The sequence below is a fragment of the Pagrus major genome, chromosome 16 (assembly GCF_040436345.1).
Source record: "Pagrus major chromosome 16, Pma_NU_1.0".
Lineage (NCBI taxonomy): Eukaryota > Metazoa > Chordata > Actinopteri > Spariformes > Sparidae > Pagrus > Pagrus major.
The window spans coordinates 10,746,277-10,766,842 of NC_133230.1; the positions used below are offsets into that span (position 1 = coordinate 10,746,277).

Genomic DNA, 20,566 nt, shown 5'->3' on the forward strand with positions numbered 1-20,566 from the left:
AAACTATCCATTTAAGTTGTCTGTGATTGAGGAAGGAGATATTCTGTAAACACAAATCACTGACGGGGCCTTTATACTCTGTCAGAGCTGCTACTTTCTGATGCTGGAGTGACTGAGAGAGGCTGTGACTGTAAAATCGACAAATTTCGACATTCACACGCACTTCCCACTGTGTTTGTTCATCTGTGGTGAGGTGAGAACGGAGCTCGGGGTTTGAAGTTCTATTGCAAGTTTTGTGCAACCCAATCGCCGCAATGAATGTCGGCAATGTACATTTCTGCAAACCACGGATATGTTGAAACATGACAATTATTTTTGTTGCAACTGTACATTTCTTTTGGTAAAATTTTCAGTTTTTATGTTGTGACAACGCTGTGCTTTCGCTCTTGTTAGGTTTAGGAACAAAAACCACTTGGTTAGGGTTCAGAAAAGATCATGTTTTGGCTCAAAACACCTGGTTTTGTCGCTATAAACGTAGCTCCTAGGTCTCCCTAAAGATATCTAGTGTTATCACGCTTGAAAATGTTGAAACACTGTGGTCCCCCCATCAAAAATATCCAGTAGTTTCACACTCAAAGTCTCAAAGTGTGGTCATTAGCTTGGCAGCCACCTCCCAATATAAAAGTTGGGTCCTACAAGTGTGAACAACTTGTTGGTAGAAATATTAATAAGGTACATATTTGAACATTTTATTCTGGCTACCAGGCGGCCATTATCCCTATATTTAAACAGTACCACATCTCTCCCAAGAGCGATGGCCCTCCACCTTCAGCTGTGGTCATTCAGATCACGTATATTGCTTTTAATTTCCAATGTGGTCAAATAACTCATACGAACCACTACTTTAAAATGTAACCCTTAGAGCAGGGCTATTTGATTAGAAGACCAGGAAATGTAGACGGGCCTTTAAAATCCTTTGAGAAGCTTACGGTCACGACAAACTTTAAACAAATGCAAATGAATGTGGTAAAAAATAGCAATGTTCCTGTTCCTGTTAGTCTATCACATTTATAAGCACATGTGCGTGAGAAATACATGGACATAAAAACACTACATATGCAGGCTGGTTTACATATTTTCTCATATACTAGATTTATTTCTGTTGGGCCACTCGGAGGTGTCTTCTGGGCCGTATGTGGCCGTGAGCCGCCAATTGAATATGCCTGCCTGAGAGCAATATCCGTCCTCTCTGGGTGCAGCTATAGCTGAATTCATCATGTTGACCTCATTCACTAACACAAGGAGGAGGCAGCTACCTCACAGTCGTCACAAAGACAATAAAGTTCCCTCACAAAAGATCATTAATGTTTAAATATCAGTCAGTGTCCCTCAACTTTGGACTAAAAAAGCGTTTGTATGAGCCTTGTTCTTTACAGCCTGCACAGAATAATGGACTTTTAAGCACTTGATTAACAGAAGTAAGACAGCCACCAAAGACCTTTCACAAAAGAGGCTTTTATTCAGCTGTCTCTCACTCAGCCACTTGATAAATATAACTAAATGCTTAAGATATAAATGACACCATAAATAAAAATAACCATCTTGGCTCACAGGTTGTGTTTCCAATCCAGTGGGTAAGTTTGCAGAGAGGGAAAACTAGGACAGGGAAAGTTGGATTCATCATCCTTAATGCCTTCTGTCACTTCAATTGGATATCACCAGACACTGTCCCCTAATTTAGACATCATATCCTGTCCCAAGAGCCCCGCCTCATTTGCCCAACCCGTCTGTCTCACCCTGGCATAACCCTCCTGCATCCCCATGTGAGACCAGAGCAAAAGACTGTTTGAAATCAGACTGAGACCTCTCCTCTTCACTCGTCTGCTCTCCTCTCTCAACCACAAGCCTCTTCCTGGTTTTCTCCCCTTTCGCTCGATTCCTCTCCTGTTTCATGTCCTCTCTTTTTTCTCCTACACCCTCAGAATGAACAATTTGTCTGAATCACAGGCTCTCAATCCGGACCCACTTATAGTGACATCCCCCCACTGGTTTTGTCAGCGTAACTCATATTCGCCAGCACCATACAGATCATTATTTGATGTCCAATGTGATTTCATTGAAAGAAAGAAAAATGTCATTCCCTCACTAGTGCTGCCCTGGCACGTAACCCCCACACAGTGCTCATTTCAGCCAAGCTCAGATTGTTTGATTGGCATTCACTGCTGTGTTTGCCAGGAGTGCTGGCAGAGCGGCGCTGTTATTTGCATAAAACAGGAAGAGGTTCAAATTTCCCTGCTGCTCTGCGTTCTACTGCCCTCGCTGCACCGTGAGGAGAAATCAGCACGCAATTCACTGGAAAAAAAAAAACATTAGCTGGCCTTGTGCAGTACTGCACTATAGGCTCAACGCTCTCCATGCCTGGTTTGACACTTTCTTTTCTCCTCTTTTTAGCCCAGCATGAATCCACTCGTACAAATCCGACACTATCTGTGCCAGACCTCTTTTCTCTCTCATATTCCTGTGGAGAATCCTCTTAAAAATGTCCTGGCAAGAGTCTTGCACCGCAGTGTGAACCTTTTACCTTTGTGAGCTTGCGATCAGTGAGATCTGGACTTGGTCCTGGGTTGACAGCAGGCGACCACTCTGGCCCTGTGGTTTGACTAGCTGACCGATAAGAGAGGCGTAGGGAGGAAGCAGTGGAAGCAGATGATGGGGGGATGAGGATGAAGAAAGGGGATGAGGAGTGGTTGCAATTAGGAGGCTGGGAAAGAAAGGGAGGGTAACACTGGGAGGGCTCGAGGGATGTCGTACATTGTGGCACTATCTGGGCGCGACTGTGTGCTCATTTCCACTGAACCTCTTTAAATAACCCCTCTGCCTGTCTGTCCTGTGAGTCTGTCTCTGTGTCTGTCTGTCTGTGTGGCTCTCCTGGGCCGGTACCTCTAACCCATGGCAAAGAGCGCACGAGGCACAAAACAAACTGCTTTTTGCTGATGCTGTAAACCCATCTCTCATTTTTGTTTCAATCTTCGACTGAAACAAGAGTGGCGAGGCAAACTTGGCTCACACCAACATCAAGTATAGAAACAATGGACCGTTACAGTAGTAAAGGCTTTTCCCCAGCTGGCAAAGGGGGGCGGGGCGACAGAAACTCAAGTGCCAGCAGCTGGACAGACATGTATATAGAGCAAAATGTCTGCAAAATGCAGCGCAATGAGCCGCTGGGAGAGAGTGAATGAGTCCCATTCAGCCTGATCCCAGCAATGACTGACTGCACCCTCACCAAGGGATTACACTGAGAAGAACATTACTACACACTTGTAAGAGGATTTTAACACATGTAGAAGAAGACACTACTACTATCACTACAGCACACTTACAATACAAGAAGAACTGTGAGTTCCTCCTCCAAAAACTAAGCAAGACTTCCTTAAAAACAGCCATCAATTCCTGCCCTTCTTTTCTTTTCCTCTACCCATTTTTCCATCCCTCCTTCCAACCCCTCCATCCCCTCTGCAGAAGCCTTGGAGGACCCGTCGAGTGCCGGTGTTGTGGCGGGCGCCGTGATCGGCTCCCTCTTGGCCCTACTATTGGTTGTCGCGCTCGTTGCCGTTCTCCTGACCCGGAGTCGCCGGCAGCAGAGACGTGGCTACCCCAGCAGCGGGGACTCCATAGCGACTGGCAGCGGCGGCAGCAATGGCGGCGACTATGGCAATAAAGCCCGCCTGCTCTTCAGCGGAACCGGCAACAACAGCAGTAAGAACGGGACGGGTGCGAATAACAACGGGCCAATCTACACGTACCGAGAGGGCTGCGATGCCACGGGGACTCTCACGGAAAAGGCCAACGACTTCCACCATCATCTGCACCACGGCTCGATCGGCAACCCCCCGTCTGCCCATGACATCCTCCTTAGTGGCGAGATGGACGAAGCTGAGAGAAGGAAGTTTGAGCTGGACGACAGCATGGAGGAAGAAGAAGAGCGATACGATAGGTTCGGAGGCGTCGGGGGAGGCGGGAACATGCTACCCCCAGCCTACCACGTCCGCAGAGGCCACGGCGGCGAGGAAGAGATGGACGTGTACCTGGACGACGACATGGAGTCTCAGAGAGATGGTTCTGTTATTTCCCGGACTGCCATTTATGTCTGAGTGCAGAGAGAGAGAGAGGAAAGGAAAGGTGAGGGCTGAAATGAAAGGAGATGTGGTGGAGGAAGAGGGCAGTGCAGCCCCCTTCGCCACCAGATAGATCAACATCGCTTCCATCAGCTAAAGACCTACCTGCTTAACATTCAACCTGATTAAAGAGATGCCATCAATTATATCCTCTCTGCTTGACACCGACTGTATGATTTTATAAAAAAAAAAGAGGATTAGAAGAAAAATGATAAAAAAGGAACCAGAAAGTCGTGAAGCTGATGAAGAAAAACTTGATGGCAGTAGTGCACCGCGGCTGAATATGTGACTGTGTTTAACTGTTTCATGCAGACAGATTTCCATTCAGTGTCAGCCATATATAACAAAATGAAAAAAAAAAAAAAAGAAATACTGCAAAAAGCAAACGAAAACCACAGCGACTCTGATGCGATGCTGCTTCATTGCTACGCTCTCGCTTCTTCAAGCTTTTGCAAGTGTGTGATTGTGTCGAGTGACGACATCGTTTGTATTTTATACCTTACCTGAAGCCGGGGAGCGCCATAACCACTATTCCACAAATCAACAGTATTAAAAAAAAATCGCCTTCCTCTTTCAAAATAAATAGAAACAAAAAAACCTTCATGAACTTGGTGAACTCGACATCAAAACTGTCCAAACGGCTTCTGTGGATGTTGCGACTGAGCTGCAGACGCCAGCTCTCCTGACGCGCCTGGGTCTTGTTTTAGAAAAACTTGAAAAGCCAAACTGGCGACCACGATGGGCTTTCTGTTCATCCCAGTGGCTCACAGTGACCCGCCCCCCCGACCCTATGACACCACCTGGTTTCCTGACGGGTGCTGCCGAAGCGGGGGGGGGGGGGGGGGGCACTAAACTGAGTAACATAACAGACTGAACAGTGTGTGCTAATGTGTGGCTGGCTGTGGTGTTAATGATGTGCATCATCTATATATTGGGCGTCGTCTCACTATAGCACAGTTGTTGTTATTGTTGTCGTCGTAGATGTTGTTGCTCTTGTTGTTCTTACTGTTGTGTAATGGTGTTGATCTCGCTACGGAAAAAGACGCACCGGGAGCCTTGGGGGTTTCACACAGTACCACATTGGGTCGGTAATGACTCATTTAATGGGTAAAAAAAGATGTGCTTTTCTTTATTTCCCGCTCTATTTTCTTCTTTAAGTCTCTTCTCACTTTCTCCAGTTGCTCTTCCCTTATTCCCCCTCTTCTGTGTCTCTTTCTCTTTCTGTTCCTGCACCATTTGTATGTTTCCCAGTGCCACACACACATTACATCTCTCTCTCTGTGATTCTGCTCTTTCTTTATTTACATAATGGGCGGCTTAGACGAGTGCCGCAACGACTGTGTGCAGGGAGAAGGGGATAACTCGTATTTATATTCCTATCTGGGTCGCATTCAACAAGGCAAAATATTCACCGGCTTTTGTTGGAGGCTGCGATATTTCATGTATTCATTTTTCCATGTCCCGCAGAATGTTCTGAGGCTATGTACCGGATTATTCCATGTTCTGTGTTCTGATTGGACAGAGAGACACGGCCTAAGAGACATTTAAAGAGAGGATGTGAGAGCAGCTAAATTAAATTCACAAACTCACAAACCTTTGTTTTCTTGTACACTGCAGAACTACAGTTTCTCTTGAAATAACGTCTTAAATGAGTTTGATGACCATTCAAAACTGCATTTGAAAAAGTGACAATTTTAAATTTGGATGATTTAAGGACTAAATCAATTCACAGTTATTTTCAGAGTGGATATCTTTTCAACACATTTGCTAACGCACATTGTTTCTGGAACACATCTGCCTTATTGAGTCCCAGGTTTTTCCTGCTCATCTTTTTCTTTTCAGACCACTAAATGGTCGATTTTTTTAAGCAACTATCGAATTATATCACTTGTTTCTTTATGTTAAGATGGTTGCGAGGTGATGCAGAGAGGCTGCAGGGAGGGAACATCTCTGCAGCACAGGAAAAACCTCCTTGGAGATGTATAGAGAGCCTGGAAACGGCGATGAAGGCCACAGTTAAAGAAAAAAATAAAGAAGGACAAACTAGACTGGTGCTACATGCTTCAGCAGCTGGAATGAGCTTCATATGCTCACATCATAACCACACTTATTTACTGTAGGAAAACAGTGTTGGATTGGTTGCCGGAGTCGAGGCCACCGGGAGTAAAGTCAAAAACAGTTACAGTTTTAGTCAGCTCCACTATATTTATATTTTGGAGGTTTTTTCTTAATGCAACACAAGTGATATTTATGATAAAGGATCTGAAAAGGGAATCTTTAAGAAATCTGATGATGCATTTAGACTGGTTTACTGAAAATGATCTTACTCATCATTGCAATGTAGTATATTGTGATAAAATATAAGATTTTATGACCCAAAATACATTAGAAGATGTAGTCTGTGGGTCTAACATTAAAGTACAGACCTGTATGAACTGAAAGCCTTCAAATCTGAAATTCTGAACCTCAGCCGATTGATTTTTGTTGTGTTGAGGACGCCACACTCAGCTCGGCCTCCCTCTGAGAGCCAACCCCCTCGTCGTCGCTTGTTGTTGAACATTATACACTGTGCAATCTGTTCTTCTGTACAATGAGACAGTTATATCTGCTATGTTACAATACATCTCCGTGGAGACATTTCATAACATTTCACAGTGTGTTTGGACAGGTTGCCAATTAAAGTGCAAGTAAAATGAGAAACAAGCCATACTGTAACTTCTGTTGCCACACGTGTCACTTGTAGTCGGTCTCGTTTATTGTATCACTGCAGTACAGTTTGGATTGAAGTGTGTTTCTGGCTCAGTGGGGTGCGTACACGCTCCAAGACGCAGATGTTTTAAACTCTGGAGGAGTTGAATCGTTTTTAAAAGATATATGGTGCCAAGTATACACTTTATAATCTGAACTACAATAATTTATGTTATGTTTGAAATATTTTCTTGCATCTCCCAATTAAACACATGTCGTCTTATCTTATTAAAGTGAAAAAATAAATGTTAGTGATGATTTTCATCCCTAAAAATAAAATCCCTGACTTTTCAGAGGCGCTCAGTTTCATCTCACTCCAGCACACTTAGCCTCTATTTGGCCATCGTATGCCTCAGCACATCTTTTTCTCCGGGGGCTTCTCGCAGCTCCGTAATTCGAAACAGTCGACTGTGATCACAACTTTGGCGCCTAATTAGTCCCAGAGTCTTGCAGCGTGTGCGTACCCTCGGTGTGAAAAACTCATCATCAGTCATAACTTTTGTTTTTGCACAACCCATTTTCAATAAAAAAAATTAAAAAAAAACCTTTCTGTAAAAATCCTCTGTGGAAGAAACTGGTAATTAATTAAGCCGAGCCGTGTTATCAGTCTATAAATACCACACCTCTTTCTTCTCCTCAGCACATTTCACAGCACAGCGCGGTACGCTGCACCTGCTCTGGGATATTTAGCCTCCTCAACAGATCTGCTACAGGACATGATTCAAGTTTTGCGAACACAAGGAGAGGCACGCTCCTTTTTGTCACGGCAACCTCCTGCAAGTTCAAACACTTCACACCTGGAAGCTGCCCATTATAGAAACACTTGTGCCCACTGCTGTGTTGCAGAATTGAAGCTGGTATTAACATGTGATCTGTATCTGGGTAAGTTATTTTATTCAGATACACGCTTCATGATTACCATTCAAAGAGCCTCTCACCGATTGGCAGCTACTCGGAAATATATATGAAGCTGATTTATGTCTGTGTGAAGTCTTTGAGCTTTACGAATGCAGTCTCATGCTGAGGATGCGTTTATTCATTCTCTTCATGAAGGCATGAACACCGCTTGATGTGATGTCTCCAACTACAGCAGAGTGGAGAACGCTCCTATCAACATACTTGCCTGCTTTTTTTCATTTCCCTCTCCTGGTTTTTCCTCCTGAGGTCACAATTCTCCCATATTTCTCCCGATGTATTAACATTTTTCAAACTCTTTACCATTTTAGTCGTAATAACCTGTTTCTGGCACTGACAGTGTGTAGTCTGCTGTACTGTTGGGCCTTGCCCTCCTCGCTGAGTGTGAGACGGACAGAGAAATGGAGAGGAGAAAGAATATTTTCGATTTCAGAAGCCCTGGAGAGAAGAATTCCCATTTCTTACATAAACTTGTAAAGGCAAAGGGGGCTGTAAAATATGCCACATTTATTTTTCTGTCAATCACGGGTGGTCGCACCGCATCAATTCCCAGTGAGAGGCTGACGAACGCAGGGCAGTGGTGTGCACAGACAGAAAAAATGAATAAATGACTAAAAGTGATAAATATTACCTTATGCAACAGATTCACACAAGTTTAACCAAAAGGGCGAATTATTCTGCGCTTTCTGAGAATTCAAAGAAAGTGTTAAATGTCACTAGAGTGCAGGAATCTCAAATATTTTGGGAGTAGGACGCCCTTTGGTTAAAAAATCCTCCCTGGCCTTGAGGTTGGCATGTACGCCCGTCAAGGCATTTGTTGTTAGCCCTGGGAAGAGACAAAGCCTGGCTCGGTGGTAAATTCCAGCTGGTTCAATCTGGGACATCAAAAAAATATGATACGAGTCACTGTTTAAGCTTTTTTTCATTAGGTTTTGCCTAATGAAAATGAAAATTGACCCTTGAAGGGAAAAAGTTTGGGCACCGCTGCTTCACAATATGACATCTGACCCACAAGCTATTGCGTTTACATCTGGTATTACTAAAAGTCACTTCATGTTGTTTCTACCTGTGTTATGATCACATCTCGATATGTGAATCAGTTCCATGAGGCTGGCAGGCGGGCCCAGGTAAAGGAGAGCCATGTCATGGTTGGCCGTCATTCATATTTAAATCACATTGTGTTGCTGCTGTTGCTTTGGACGGCTTGTTTATACCAGCAGAAGGACGCAGAGTTAGACGACTCATGAATCATGATGTACAGATTACGTTTTCTAACCGTAACCCTCTGAGAGTCAGACCACTTCCAGATGTTGTCTCCGATTACGATGCAGTCTGTTGTCATTTACACCTGTTTTCCTTCAAGGCTATTTAAGACCCGTTTTAAATCACCTAGAAGAAAACACACCTCAAAAATAAGAATTTCCCCCGTCCGCCTGAAGGTAACAAAATATTTTATTCATGTTATTTATCTAATTAATTTGCACTGTGTGAAAGTCTTTACTGTGTTTTGTTGTCATTTACTGTCAAGTTTCTCTCACCCGCTCTCTGTATGTGTTGCTTATGTGTTGTTTTGTTTTGTTAAAATGTTCAGTTTCCCAGTTTATTAAGCTGTGGTGGTGATGTTGGCACAGCGCATAATAATAAATGAAGAGGAAACACTGATTCTTGATAATCAGTTAATTAAATGTCATGAAACAAACAAACAAAAGACAAATAACTTCATAAAAGCCCTCCCATCACCTTTAAACAGTGACATACTGGCAGACCTACTGTAAGACATGATGACTTGAATGACTCGTTAGTTCATGTCACTGTTTAAAAGTGATGGAAGGATTTTTTATAAGCTTTTATAAAGTTATTTGTGTTTTATTTGTTTGTTTTGTGACATTTTAATTCACCGATTATCAATAATGAGTGTTTCCTCTTCATTCAGCAGGGCCAACATTACCACCACAGCTTCATAAAATGGGAAATTGAACACTTTAATCTAGATAACAAAACAAAAACAACACATAAAACCCCACACAAATAAGTATTATAAGGGCTATAGTGCAGAGAAGTAGCCTGTTCATCAAATAACCAATTATGCTCTAACCACTTATGGCACTAGAGCCAAAATAAGAGGAGCAGGGACAAAATACCAAAAGTTACCTCCGGCCAGCGCTCCGACAAAACAATAATTACAACAACCAGAACAGCTGAGTCACATGTCTACCAGATAATATCACGTTTTTATGCCGGATGCATGTTGGGTTGGAAGTGTTTGGTGCCTTCAATTCAAAACATCTTCTTCAAACGGCTCAAATATCCTGTAATCAGGAGGAAAGTGCCGTCACGCAGTAACATAATTTGCGATTATTAAAGTCATTAACATGATTTAACAAGATACAAATCAGGACAATGTGAAACATATCTAACGGTACAGTTTGTAAAGGGCTTAATAGAAGTTGGGGGAACTTTTCAATTCACGATAAAGAGTCTTGATCTTTTTATCAGCTGAATTTATGAACGGAGTTAAAAAGAGACCACAGAGGAGACGCTCTGTTTCTTTATGTCGAAGATCTTCACAAGGAGGCTAAGAAGCAACCTTGAAACAAATTAAATGAATGAATTCAAATGCTTAACAAGATTATTTATCTTTTGATGATACAAAAAAAGAGATTTATTCATTCTTAAACGAGATAAGTCTCTGTTGGATGGCCCTTTTTGCAGTGATTAAAACAGACCGTCCCAGCAGCCCGACCACGGAGTTGAAAACGGGTTCATGCTTGTTACAAGCGCCGCTCTCTGATCTTTAGCCCCGCCGCCACGCCTCGCATGGCCTGTGTTGTGGGTGGGTTGCGGTCCTGAACGCGACCCCTGTAAAGTCCTGTCCTTGCTGCTGTGACCGTGGCGCCCATGCTAAGCAGAGGACGCTGTAACAGGTCACTTGGCTCCGTCAGAAGGGAATGAGAGTGGAACGGAGGGGAAGAGGAGGATGGAGGACGAGGGTGGTAGCTCGGCGCTTCATTTGGGGAATACCAAATAGGCCGGGAGAGAAAGGGAGACTTTTTCTTCTCAGATCAGAGAAGTTGAGAGTTAAAAAAAAAAAAAGAAAGAAGAAGAGAGGCAGAACATAAACTGAAACCTCAGCCCCTGCCGAGAGGATGAGAAGACATCGCCAGGTTTTTTTTTTTTTCTAAACCACCTGAGACTGAGAACGTTTGAAACACTGTCAATTATTCACCATCCAGCCTGGAGTTGGAGAGGGGCAGATTTGTTACTTGTGGAGCCCAATTGGAAGGCTGCGGCGTAAAGACGACAGAGAGTGTGCGAAAGGAATAAGAGATTGGCAAGGTGGGATTTACAGCGCCGACAATGAAAGCTGAAGGTGCTGAGGGAAGCCTCAGAGGAGTATTTTTCAAGTGCGATGCCACCCCAGCGCTTCGGCGATTGGCTGCTTCCACCCAACGACAGCTGACAGTCCTTCTCAACCCGGCCAATTAGCGGGAAAAAAAAAAAGGCTGTCCTGTTTAGCTATCCTCAGCGCGGTGTACTGGCAACAGATCTTTTTAATTGTAAAGAAATGTTCAGCAGCACTCCAGGGACCCTGAGCAGGGGCTGGATTGTATATATCCTCCTTTTTTTCATATTCCTTCTCTCTTTGCTTCAGCTTTAGCACCCAGGACAAGCTGTTCCCTCCATGTTTAATTCAGCAGAAGGCATGAAAGTGTTCCGCATTATCTCTCTGCTTCGCTCTGAAGGCGAAGGAAGACGATGAGATGGAAAGAGAAGGGAGAGAGGGAAGGGGATAAAGAGGAACAGAGTGAGGAGAGAGGAGGAAGAAGAGGCCTATTAGTTATTGAGCTCTGCTTTTGTTGTTAATCCAGTTAAAGCCGAGCCTCTGCCAGGCCAGCTGAGACTCCAGCAGATGTGGATGAAGTTTTCCTCCTCCCAACACTGGTTAGAAGAGGCCCCATCGCGCTCTGTAGCCAATTACTTAATGCAGCGCTGTCCTGCTTTCCCTTCTTCTCGGGGTACCTTCCTCTTCTCCCACTGTGCTGCTCTTGCAGTGTTCTGAGCTATACTTAGGGACGCATTCGTCATGGATGGTTTTTTTGTATTTGTCTTGGTTCAGGTTATTTCAGGTTTTGGTCGTGCATGTTCATACGAATGTCCGCTCGTTTCAAATGTCTTCTATTTTTTTATTTCATTTATTTTTTTAGCGTAGAGGTTGAGGATGAACACGTGAACATTTAAAGATGAATTATTTTCTTAACCTTCTCTCTGATGTTTGCAGAGTGTTCAGAGCGGCAAGAGCAATGTTTCCAACCATGTAACCATGATTTTTCTATCTCCAGTTTCTATAAAGACTTCTCTGCTCACTTGCCATCTCTCGTTGATGGCATGTTGGGCGGGCGGTACGTCCTCTGCAGTCAGTCTTTCATTATCTGGGTTTATTGGAAGTATATCTATTCTAAATAATAAATATTAGCTCCGCACAAATTTGTAACCCTTTGTGATTGTTTATTTTCCTCCTACTCAGAGATACGAGGATTTTATTTTACTATAAGTGACAATTAATACAACTTGTTTAATCCACAACTTGTAGAAATCCCCTCTAGAATCACTGCTGTGGTTCACAGCTGCAGATCACTTGGAAGAGAAGAAAGTGGGAGCAGCTGACACAAAGCTGTGAACAATCTTTGACATATTATCACCTTTACAGCAGGCGTCTGAAAAACATGTCGGAGAGCAGTTGTATTTTTATATATAGAGCAGTTGAAGAGCTTAAATTAAGGGGGATTGTGGTTATTTTAAATCTCAGCCTTGTATTTACATGTGTTGGTGTGTAAATGATTCTGTCCAGTCGATCGCCTGCAGTGTAATCCTTCAGGGCAACTACGACTGTCAAAGTTACTTCCACTAAAAGAGTTTGTTTCTGACTCTGACAGGCGGAGGATGTTATTCTAAGAGTCTGACAACATTACAGGACAATACTCCAGAGAAAAAGACCTTTATGTTGAGTAATAAGCTGTTTTGTAACCAGAAGTATTGATATTCACTCTCCTTTTAGCTTCGGTTTGGTCTCCATCAGCTCCCATGGGAACTCTTAAGCTGTAGCTAAACGTTCACTCACCAGTGATTGCTATCAATCAAAACAGTAAATTTGTACCAAAACAATGAGCTGAAAGAGGCTAAACAACAAAACAATTTGTAGAGTTGAGGGGAACTGAAGAGTGTCATGATAGCTGTCACTACGTCACATGTAAATATAAATAAACTATGAACTGAAGCTTCTCTATCTTTTTTGTTCTGACTACTTACAAGTACTGGTTGTTTCTTTCAAGTGATAAATAATAGAGCAGGTTGAAGAGAGTTTTTCCGCACTTGTTTGCTCGTGTCTCTCTGGCTGTCTCTTTGTTTGCCTTCCTGTCTGTGAGTTACTAATTAAAATGAAAAGAAAGAAAAAGAAGAAATTCAGCCGGTCTCACAAAAAAAAAAATTATTTTCTTCCAGCTTTCACTGTCAGGGAACCTTGATTATTTTTTTGTTTTTTCTGTGTCCTTGTCACAACCTTCTTGTATTTGGTGGCCTTGCTGTTTACCCGGCTCTTCAGTGTGAGTGCTGCTCAGCGCTTTTCTCCTCTCATCGGGGTGCAGACTCGTCTTCTGATTGGTCGTTTTAGTCTAAAAAGATGAAATTTTAAGTCGTGTTGGAATCCTGCAGCGTTTCTTTAATGAAATGGACAAAAGTGGCCTCTGTGTCTGTTGTCGCTGACCCTTTGAAATCCAGTGTTACAGATAGCTGAGACTGAGAATGAATGTGGCACTGTATCAGATGATATCATGCTGGCAGCCAGAGATGCTAGGCTTCATCTTTGATGGTGACCTTACCACTGATGTTCAGACAGAGAAACTTGTGTTGGTCTTTTGTTCGTTTCCCCATTGAAGGCGTTTGTGTCGCTCATCTATCTGGTGAGAAACATTCAGGCTTTTATTTCCTGCTGCCTCCATGACCCCCAATTCTCTTTCTTCCCCGTCTGAATCAAAAGTCCCTTTGACGCTCCGACTCGTGCAGGAAACAGTTCTGATTTTATGTGGTGCCAACAGAAGAAATGGCGTCACCTCAGTTCTGGCATCACTTTACTGTTTTTAGAAGTAATTCAGCTCCTGACCTCTTGTAAACCTGAGTGTGACTGACTGATTAATCCCAAATTATGAAACACTAATGTCGACTATGACTTCGAGGAGCTCGGCCCAAAGACGCAACTGCACATTGGCACCGGCACAAGAGGTAACTTTGAGTCTTATAATATGATGTGATCAAACTCCCCAGCTGTGATTAGTGATCTGGCTTTGTCTGGAAAATCAGGATTATCAGTTGTATGTTTTCTTCCTCCGTTAATACGAAAAAGTATTTTATCTACCTCACCGAGTCTGTGGACCGTATTTGCATGGCGGCCATTTTCCTCTGACATCACGCTCAATGTGGGAAGCTCAGTTATACTGCTGTGCTCCAGGTTGCACGTCCTATAATCTTAAGGAATCTGACAAACCATTTTCATTTCACTACTTCCCGATTGATCAGTGTGAAAATCTGGAGGGATATCGAGCCATGTCTCCAGGTAACTACAACATATTTGCTAACCCATTAGCTAATGTTCCCTTTCAACCACAGAAACGTAGTAAATATCCACATTTGAGAGGCTAGAACCTGCCAATATTTGGTATTTTTGCATATTTAAATGACTTAAACACTTGATAGATTACTAAAATATGTTGCCAAAGCTGTTAAATGACTAATTGTGCAGTTCTAGACTGCTCGGTTATCAGTTATGGGATAAGAAATGTAAAATACAAATCCACAATCCTTTTCACTGACTATGAATCTATCGGTTCCCTGTTGGAGACTTGCTTGCAAAAAACAATCTATCATGCAGCATATTTCTTGACTACTTTCAAGGTTTGAGATTTTGGGTTGCAGGACGGGTCGGCCGCCATCCCAAAGCATCAGTATTTGACGAGTTGGGAATGGGACTCAAAAATCAACTTTTCTGACAAATAGCAACTTTAAGCATAAAAAAAGTACATTTCGATACATTCGGTACATTATTTAATACAGTATTGAAGTAAATGTATACAGAAAATCAATGCAGCAGGCTCAGTTTAACTGTTTGCTCCATTATTGTAAAGAACCAAACAGATCAGAATGTCATGTTAAGGGCAGCTGCTTTAAAAATGCATCAGAAGAAGTGAAATCAAAGTAAACCAACTCTACATACGGAGCCCTCTGAGACAAACTTGGGAGTTTTAGCTGCATCAATAAGTTTTATTTGACCTGACAACCAGAGTTTCTTTTTCTTCTCCGGCCTTGAGAATCCTCAAAAGTCTCTGGATGTGAAAAGTATTCAGAAAGACCTCTTGGGTTGTTCCAGCTATATAGATGACCTTGATTTGTGTAAATAAATCATATCAACCTAGCCCATTGAGGTGCCTCGGCTCTGTGGACCTTCTCTTTTTTTTTTTCAAACCTGGGAAAACCTTTGTTTGCTTTCATAAAGCCGAGGTTTTGAAGTGATTTCAGTATTTATTCACAGGAGTAAACACTCCAGCTGCTACGATGTCTAATTTAGAGTGAAAAATACCATGTTTCACCACGCAGAGTGAGATTTCGAGTCCCTGACAGTTATTAAAGCTGATGTCAAGCGTCAGAATTCTGACTTGTTTACTGAATGTTGAAAACATCAATATATTCTCTTTAATGGGTCCCATTCAAAATCAGCTCTGACAGCCATCACAAAAGACACATTATCTTCTCGCTGCGAGACGTCTAGACGAAGATTCATGTTGGCATCTGTCAGGCATCCAGTCTCATTATTTGCTATTAATCTTGTTTTTCCTTAAAATAAGTGGAAAATTCACTAACTAGTAAATTATTCTTTCTCAAAGCGAAATTATATTTTTAAAGATTTATCATCAATCAGCATTGTGTAGAAAACAAGATGGATGATTTGCTTTAGACGGCGCGTGACAGGAACTTTTTAAATTGCTTCAACACGAGGAGCTGCACAGGAACGGGCGAGGTTATCGTCCCCCGTGGGCAGAACTACTCTTCTCTCCTATTGCAATCAAAATCAGGCTTTGTGATTGAATACGCGATCACAACACTTATAAAGGCAGATGTTTTTTTATAGTGCAAAGCCCCGCTGTGTTGGACAGCAGCCCAGCTTCCATCCTCGCTGCGTCGTTTTTGAGAGTGAAAAACCGCAGGATGAGAACAAAAAGCTCACAGCTTCAATATCATGTCTGTCAAAGACTCTTCTGCTTCTGAGGAGTAGGAAAATGTTCGGGGGTTTGTTTGTATTGATCAGGGGTAAAATCTGGAATTAATTCCCAAACTGCGAACCCCGAGCAGCATCAGGGAATAGGCACACCTCATTTGATGCTACGCACTTGACTGAAATTGACAACAAAAGAATCTGAGCAAAAAGCCTGGAGGCTTTGAAATCTTGTCAATAAATGGTGAGTCAGAGCGTTTCACTGTTCGGGCCCTTTTATTTTTTTTAAGCTTAGTTTGTGTGGGAGAAAAATACATGAAATTCTCTTTTTCATTACCTCTGAACTGCAGCATATTCAGCCTGGGAGAGTGGTATCATTTTGCCTGGCAAACACCTAAAGTGCCTGCTATTTAAAAAAAAAAGGAAGTTCCTGTGGAAATCGTGTCAAATGACAGATGTCTCATTTTGGGCTGAAACTCCTAAAGTGCTACCTGACATTTATCTCTCGTAACCTCAGATAAGCCCGCGATCCGAATCCCCGTGTAGGTGTCAGATTTTGTCTTTTTTTTTTTTGCTCATGTTTTCTGCCTCCTTATAAGAAGTCTGCATACCGCGGCGAGAAACCTCCATCATCATCTGTCGGGTCAGCGCCGATGACTGGCAGATATTTGGTTTGCGTGGTATTTTCCTTCCAGGGAAAAGTGAGACGGATGGGGGGTTATGTTGAGCTGCTAAATGAGCAGATCACAGTTTGACCAGGGAGGGAAATATTTTTTTTTTCCTGTGTGTGCTCAGCTTGTGTGGTGACATGGAGTTTTTTGGGGGCTACTGGCTAAAACCATAAGCTGTAAGGCTTACAGAGCTGTTGGGCCTTTAATGCAAAAGTCAACTCACTAACTCACTGACTCCGGAGCTCGGAGCACTTTTTTGGTGGGTAGTCCTCTTTGAATTGCTCGGTGACAAATGAGGCGGATCGGTCCGTCTGTGAACAGGAACTCATAATCCTGTTCGGAATTAAAGTTTTAGTTTTTTGCCCTTTTCTCTTCCGTCTTGGTCTCCTGGCACACGAGGCGGCCTCACTTCTGAATCAAGATAATTAGGAAAGTTCTGTGATCTGAAGCCCCAGACTCACCAAACTGACATCAAAGAGCCGGCGTCAAAGAGGGCTGATTGTTGCGTCACCTCGTGCCGTCTGTGTCTCAGACAGAGAGTTGCATTTGAACACACCGCAAAGACTGCAGCTAATGGCCAACGAGCTTATAACCTTCTGTGTCTGCATGATGAAATACCTCTCCATACCACTGGGTGGCGGTAGTTTATATTCGTTATTCAAAAAGGGAAACTGAAAGACTCGGGACTGCGTATATACAAATTGTTGTAGTGATAAAGCAGTGTTGGTTTAGATCAACACGAGAATATATTTGATAATATCTGTTTCTCCTCTCGTGCACTGATTTGATTAGCTGAGCAGCCAATCACAGTGATTCCTACGATGACTATGCCGCTGATTCAACATGCTATGTCGTCCGAGAAGCTGGCGACAAGATTTTACATTTAAAGAAATTATTAAACATTTTCAAAAATACACTTATTTGCTTTCTTGCCGGAGAGACGGATACTCATGTCTGTACACTCATATGGAGCTGCAGCAGGTAGCCACTTAGCGTAGCTTAGCACAAAGACTGAAAACAGAGGGATACAGCTAGGTACAGCTAGGTAGCAAAATCCACCCACCAGCAATTTCTAAAGCTCACTAAGTGCCACGTTATTTATCTTTCGTTAATATGGTCAAAAACAAAGTCAAAAACTGTAACAGAGCCAGTTTCCCCTCGTCTCCAGTCTTTACTCTGCACGTTAAGGGCTCTGTGGTCAAGTTAGCAATAGTACCTTACTGTATATTCAACATCGTCTTAGACTTTCAAAGTAAAGCTTGCTGTTCGCATATAATAACATATTAAGACTTCTGGATTGTTAACTGTTGAGTGTTAAAGTTGTGAAATGGTCATGGTTTGGTTAGATTTAGGCACAAATGTCGAACTATTCCTTTACTTTTGATTAGCGAAAATGAACAAAGCTCTGCTCTGTCAAAAGATTTTTCTTTCAAGTGTTTTGCGATCCACTCTGAATCTCACAAAGCAGCTGCTGTAAGTTGTCGTGTGTGTGTGTATTAGATTATTTACAGTATTTGGGTGTCTGTTGTGTGAGTGAGCTGTAACAGTCAGAGGTGTTGGTCGGCTGCCAAGTTTAGGAGGAGAGGGGAAACTCTGCGCTGTTCTCCTCTGCTGGATCTGAAACACTTACTGACCCTACGGTTTGGTTTGCGTCTGTCAGTGAGCGTTACTATGGTATGTGTGTGTGTTGCTGTGGGTGGAAGAGCCAGTAAGTGTCTGTTGTGTACTTCTTTACTTCAGGCCTGACAGCTGTGGAGATATAAATGCATGAGATATAAATGTAAGCACCAAATTATACACTGCTTTACTTTAGGGGACACACTTGACAGCTGGATGGGTTTCATTGTAAGTTGTGTGTGTGTCTGCAGATGTGTTAGCGATGACATTATGCAGCTCCAGTTATCCTGATTTCATGCACAGATATACGTATAGTGCATCATGTTTGCATGTGTTTATCACACTCCAGTGATTTCATGCACAGTGACCCTGTGACAACACAAAGGGATTTGGAGACGGGAGGGGAGAAAGCTGCGAACACACACTAATTCACACACTTCAACTCACAAAAATATTACTGGCACAGCAGGAGACATATTACCACTCATCTCCTCGTTTTTCTCGCTGGCTGTTATCTGTCAAAGTTGATCTCCCTGGAGATGCAGTTAAAGATCAGAAAAGTGTTGTTATCTTTTCAGGATTTTTATATTCCATTCAGATCCTTTATTTTTCCTGCCTGTGGCCAAAAGAAGAGGACTTCTAATCTCTCGTCTTTCTTAAAGGCGTGTTATCTGTGAAATTTGAAGGCTCTGTAGAACAAGATGATCTTAACTACAGGAGTTATTGATCAATACCGATGAAGCCACAGTTTCTTTTTCCTTTATGCTTTTTCACATCTCGGTAGCTGACACAAAATCATTATTTTTAGAAGCGTGCACCTTTTTAGCTGCTCGGCGACGGAGGATCGTGTTTTTAAATCGGTGTCGCTGCATTTGTACTGAAGAAACCGCAGAAAATAGAGGATTTGTAAGGTTTAATTTCGCAGTGTGGTGTGTTACCTTCTCTTTTTGAAATTGTAACGTCCCCGTAAGGCCAGGGGATGAGGGGAGCAACATAGTGAAATAAACCCAGAGGGGAAAGAAACAGGATGTAGTTGTTAAAGCTGAAAATAGTTTATTTACAAAAAAAAACACACTTGTCAACAAAGTAAAATCTGTAGCTTGGTCACTCCGGCTCCTGCACACCACAGCCGGCAAGCACACCGGCAAGGAGGAGGGTCGAGAACGAGGGCGACACCTGAGTGGAAGCACAACACACAAACACGCCCGCAACACGAGGGCTGTAACAAAATGTGAAATGTGTTTTTTGCATGTTCAATAAATGCACGACAGAAGCAGGTCACACAAATGACAGTTTATTACATGTGAATGTCGCACGCCATTCAGGAGTGTGTTGCCTTCTCATCACGACATGTTCAGCAGCTTACTAAACTAAATGCATTGTGTCTGGCAGCCTTTGTGAGGAGAAAGGTTGAGTCAGTGAAATGATTTCAGGGTAGAAATAATTTGTGGAGGGACAAAAGTATTAGACAGAATAAAAGCACTGAATCATAGTCATACAGTATTTCTCAATATGCCGTATTGTCATTCAACATGAACTGTTCACAAACGCGCCACAAAGATAGTCGATTGTTGAGTCTCGTTACAAGGAATACAGACATTTTGGGTTGGTAAGCGTCCCGAGCACAGCGACAATATGCACTGATGGGTTGAAATCAGTCTCGTGATGCTGGGAAGGCGGCGTGCAACAGCGCAAAAATAAAAATAATTGATAATTGAAAATGTGAGGAGGAGAAAGTACAGATGTTTGTTTTCAAATGTTGGGAGGAAAAGTTGTCAGAAGTAAAGAATAAAAACAGACAAAATAAAGTCCTGACAGATGACAAAGTATGTGGTCGAGTGATACTTTCAAGGTAGATGCAGCAGTCATCATAAACCACTTTGCTTAAGAGCATCCGCAAAATGTGGCTCTTGAACTAAACTACGCCACTTGATATGGTTCGAGAGAATATGTAGAGAAACGTGGAGAAGAGGAGCGGTATGAAACGCAGCTGATTGAATTAGCTTGAAGTTCAACCGCGATTCAACTCGATTTATTCTGTGGCCTCAAGAAGGATTTAGAAAATATATGATATTGTGTTTTTCTGTCTTTACAGGCACTCAGACGAGGAAATATAACTAAAGAGATGGATTCACATCTGTTTCCTGTCTCTTCGCTGGCTCCTCTGCCATGATTTATAAACCAGAGACGCTGGATTGTCTGCGACACCTGTTGTCCAGTTCTTAACCCTCGGCTCCTCT

At 42.6% G+C, this 20,566-nt stretch overlaps 1 protein-coding gene across 2 annotated transcripts in view; it reads left to right on the plus strand.

Moving 5' to 3' along the window:
- The window catches only part of pvrl2l (PVR cell adhesion molecule related 2 like), a 313,868-nt gene that overhangs the window by 186,341 nt on the left and 106,961 nt on the right, over positions 1–20,566 (plus strand). Inside the window, exon 7 of one of the 2 annotated variants that reach the window (XM_073483880.1) lies at positions 3,460–4,896. The exons of the other annotated variant lie outside the window; for it this stretch is intronic. Coding sequence (XP_073339981.1) covers positions 3,460–4,091 — 632 coding nt within the window. The 3' untranslated portion in view covers positions 4,092–4,896. Of the gene's footprint in view, positions 1–3,459; positions 4,897–20,566 lie in introns of those variants that run through there. 2 annotated transcript variants of the gene reach the window in all.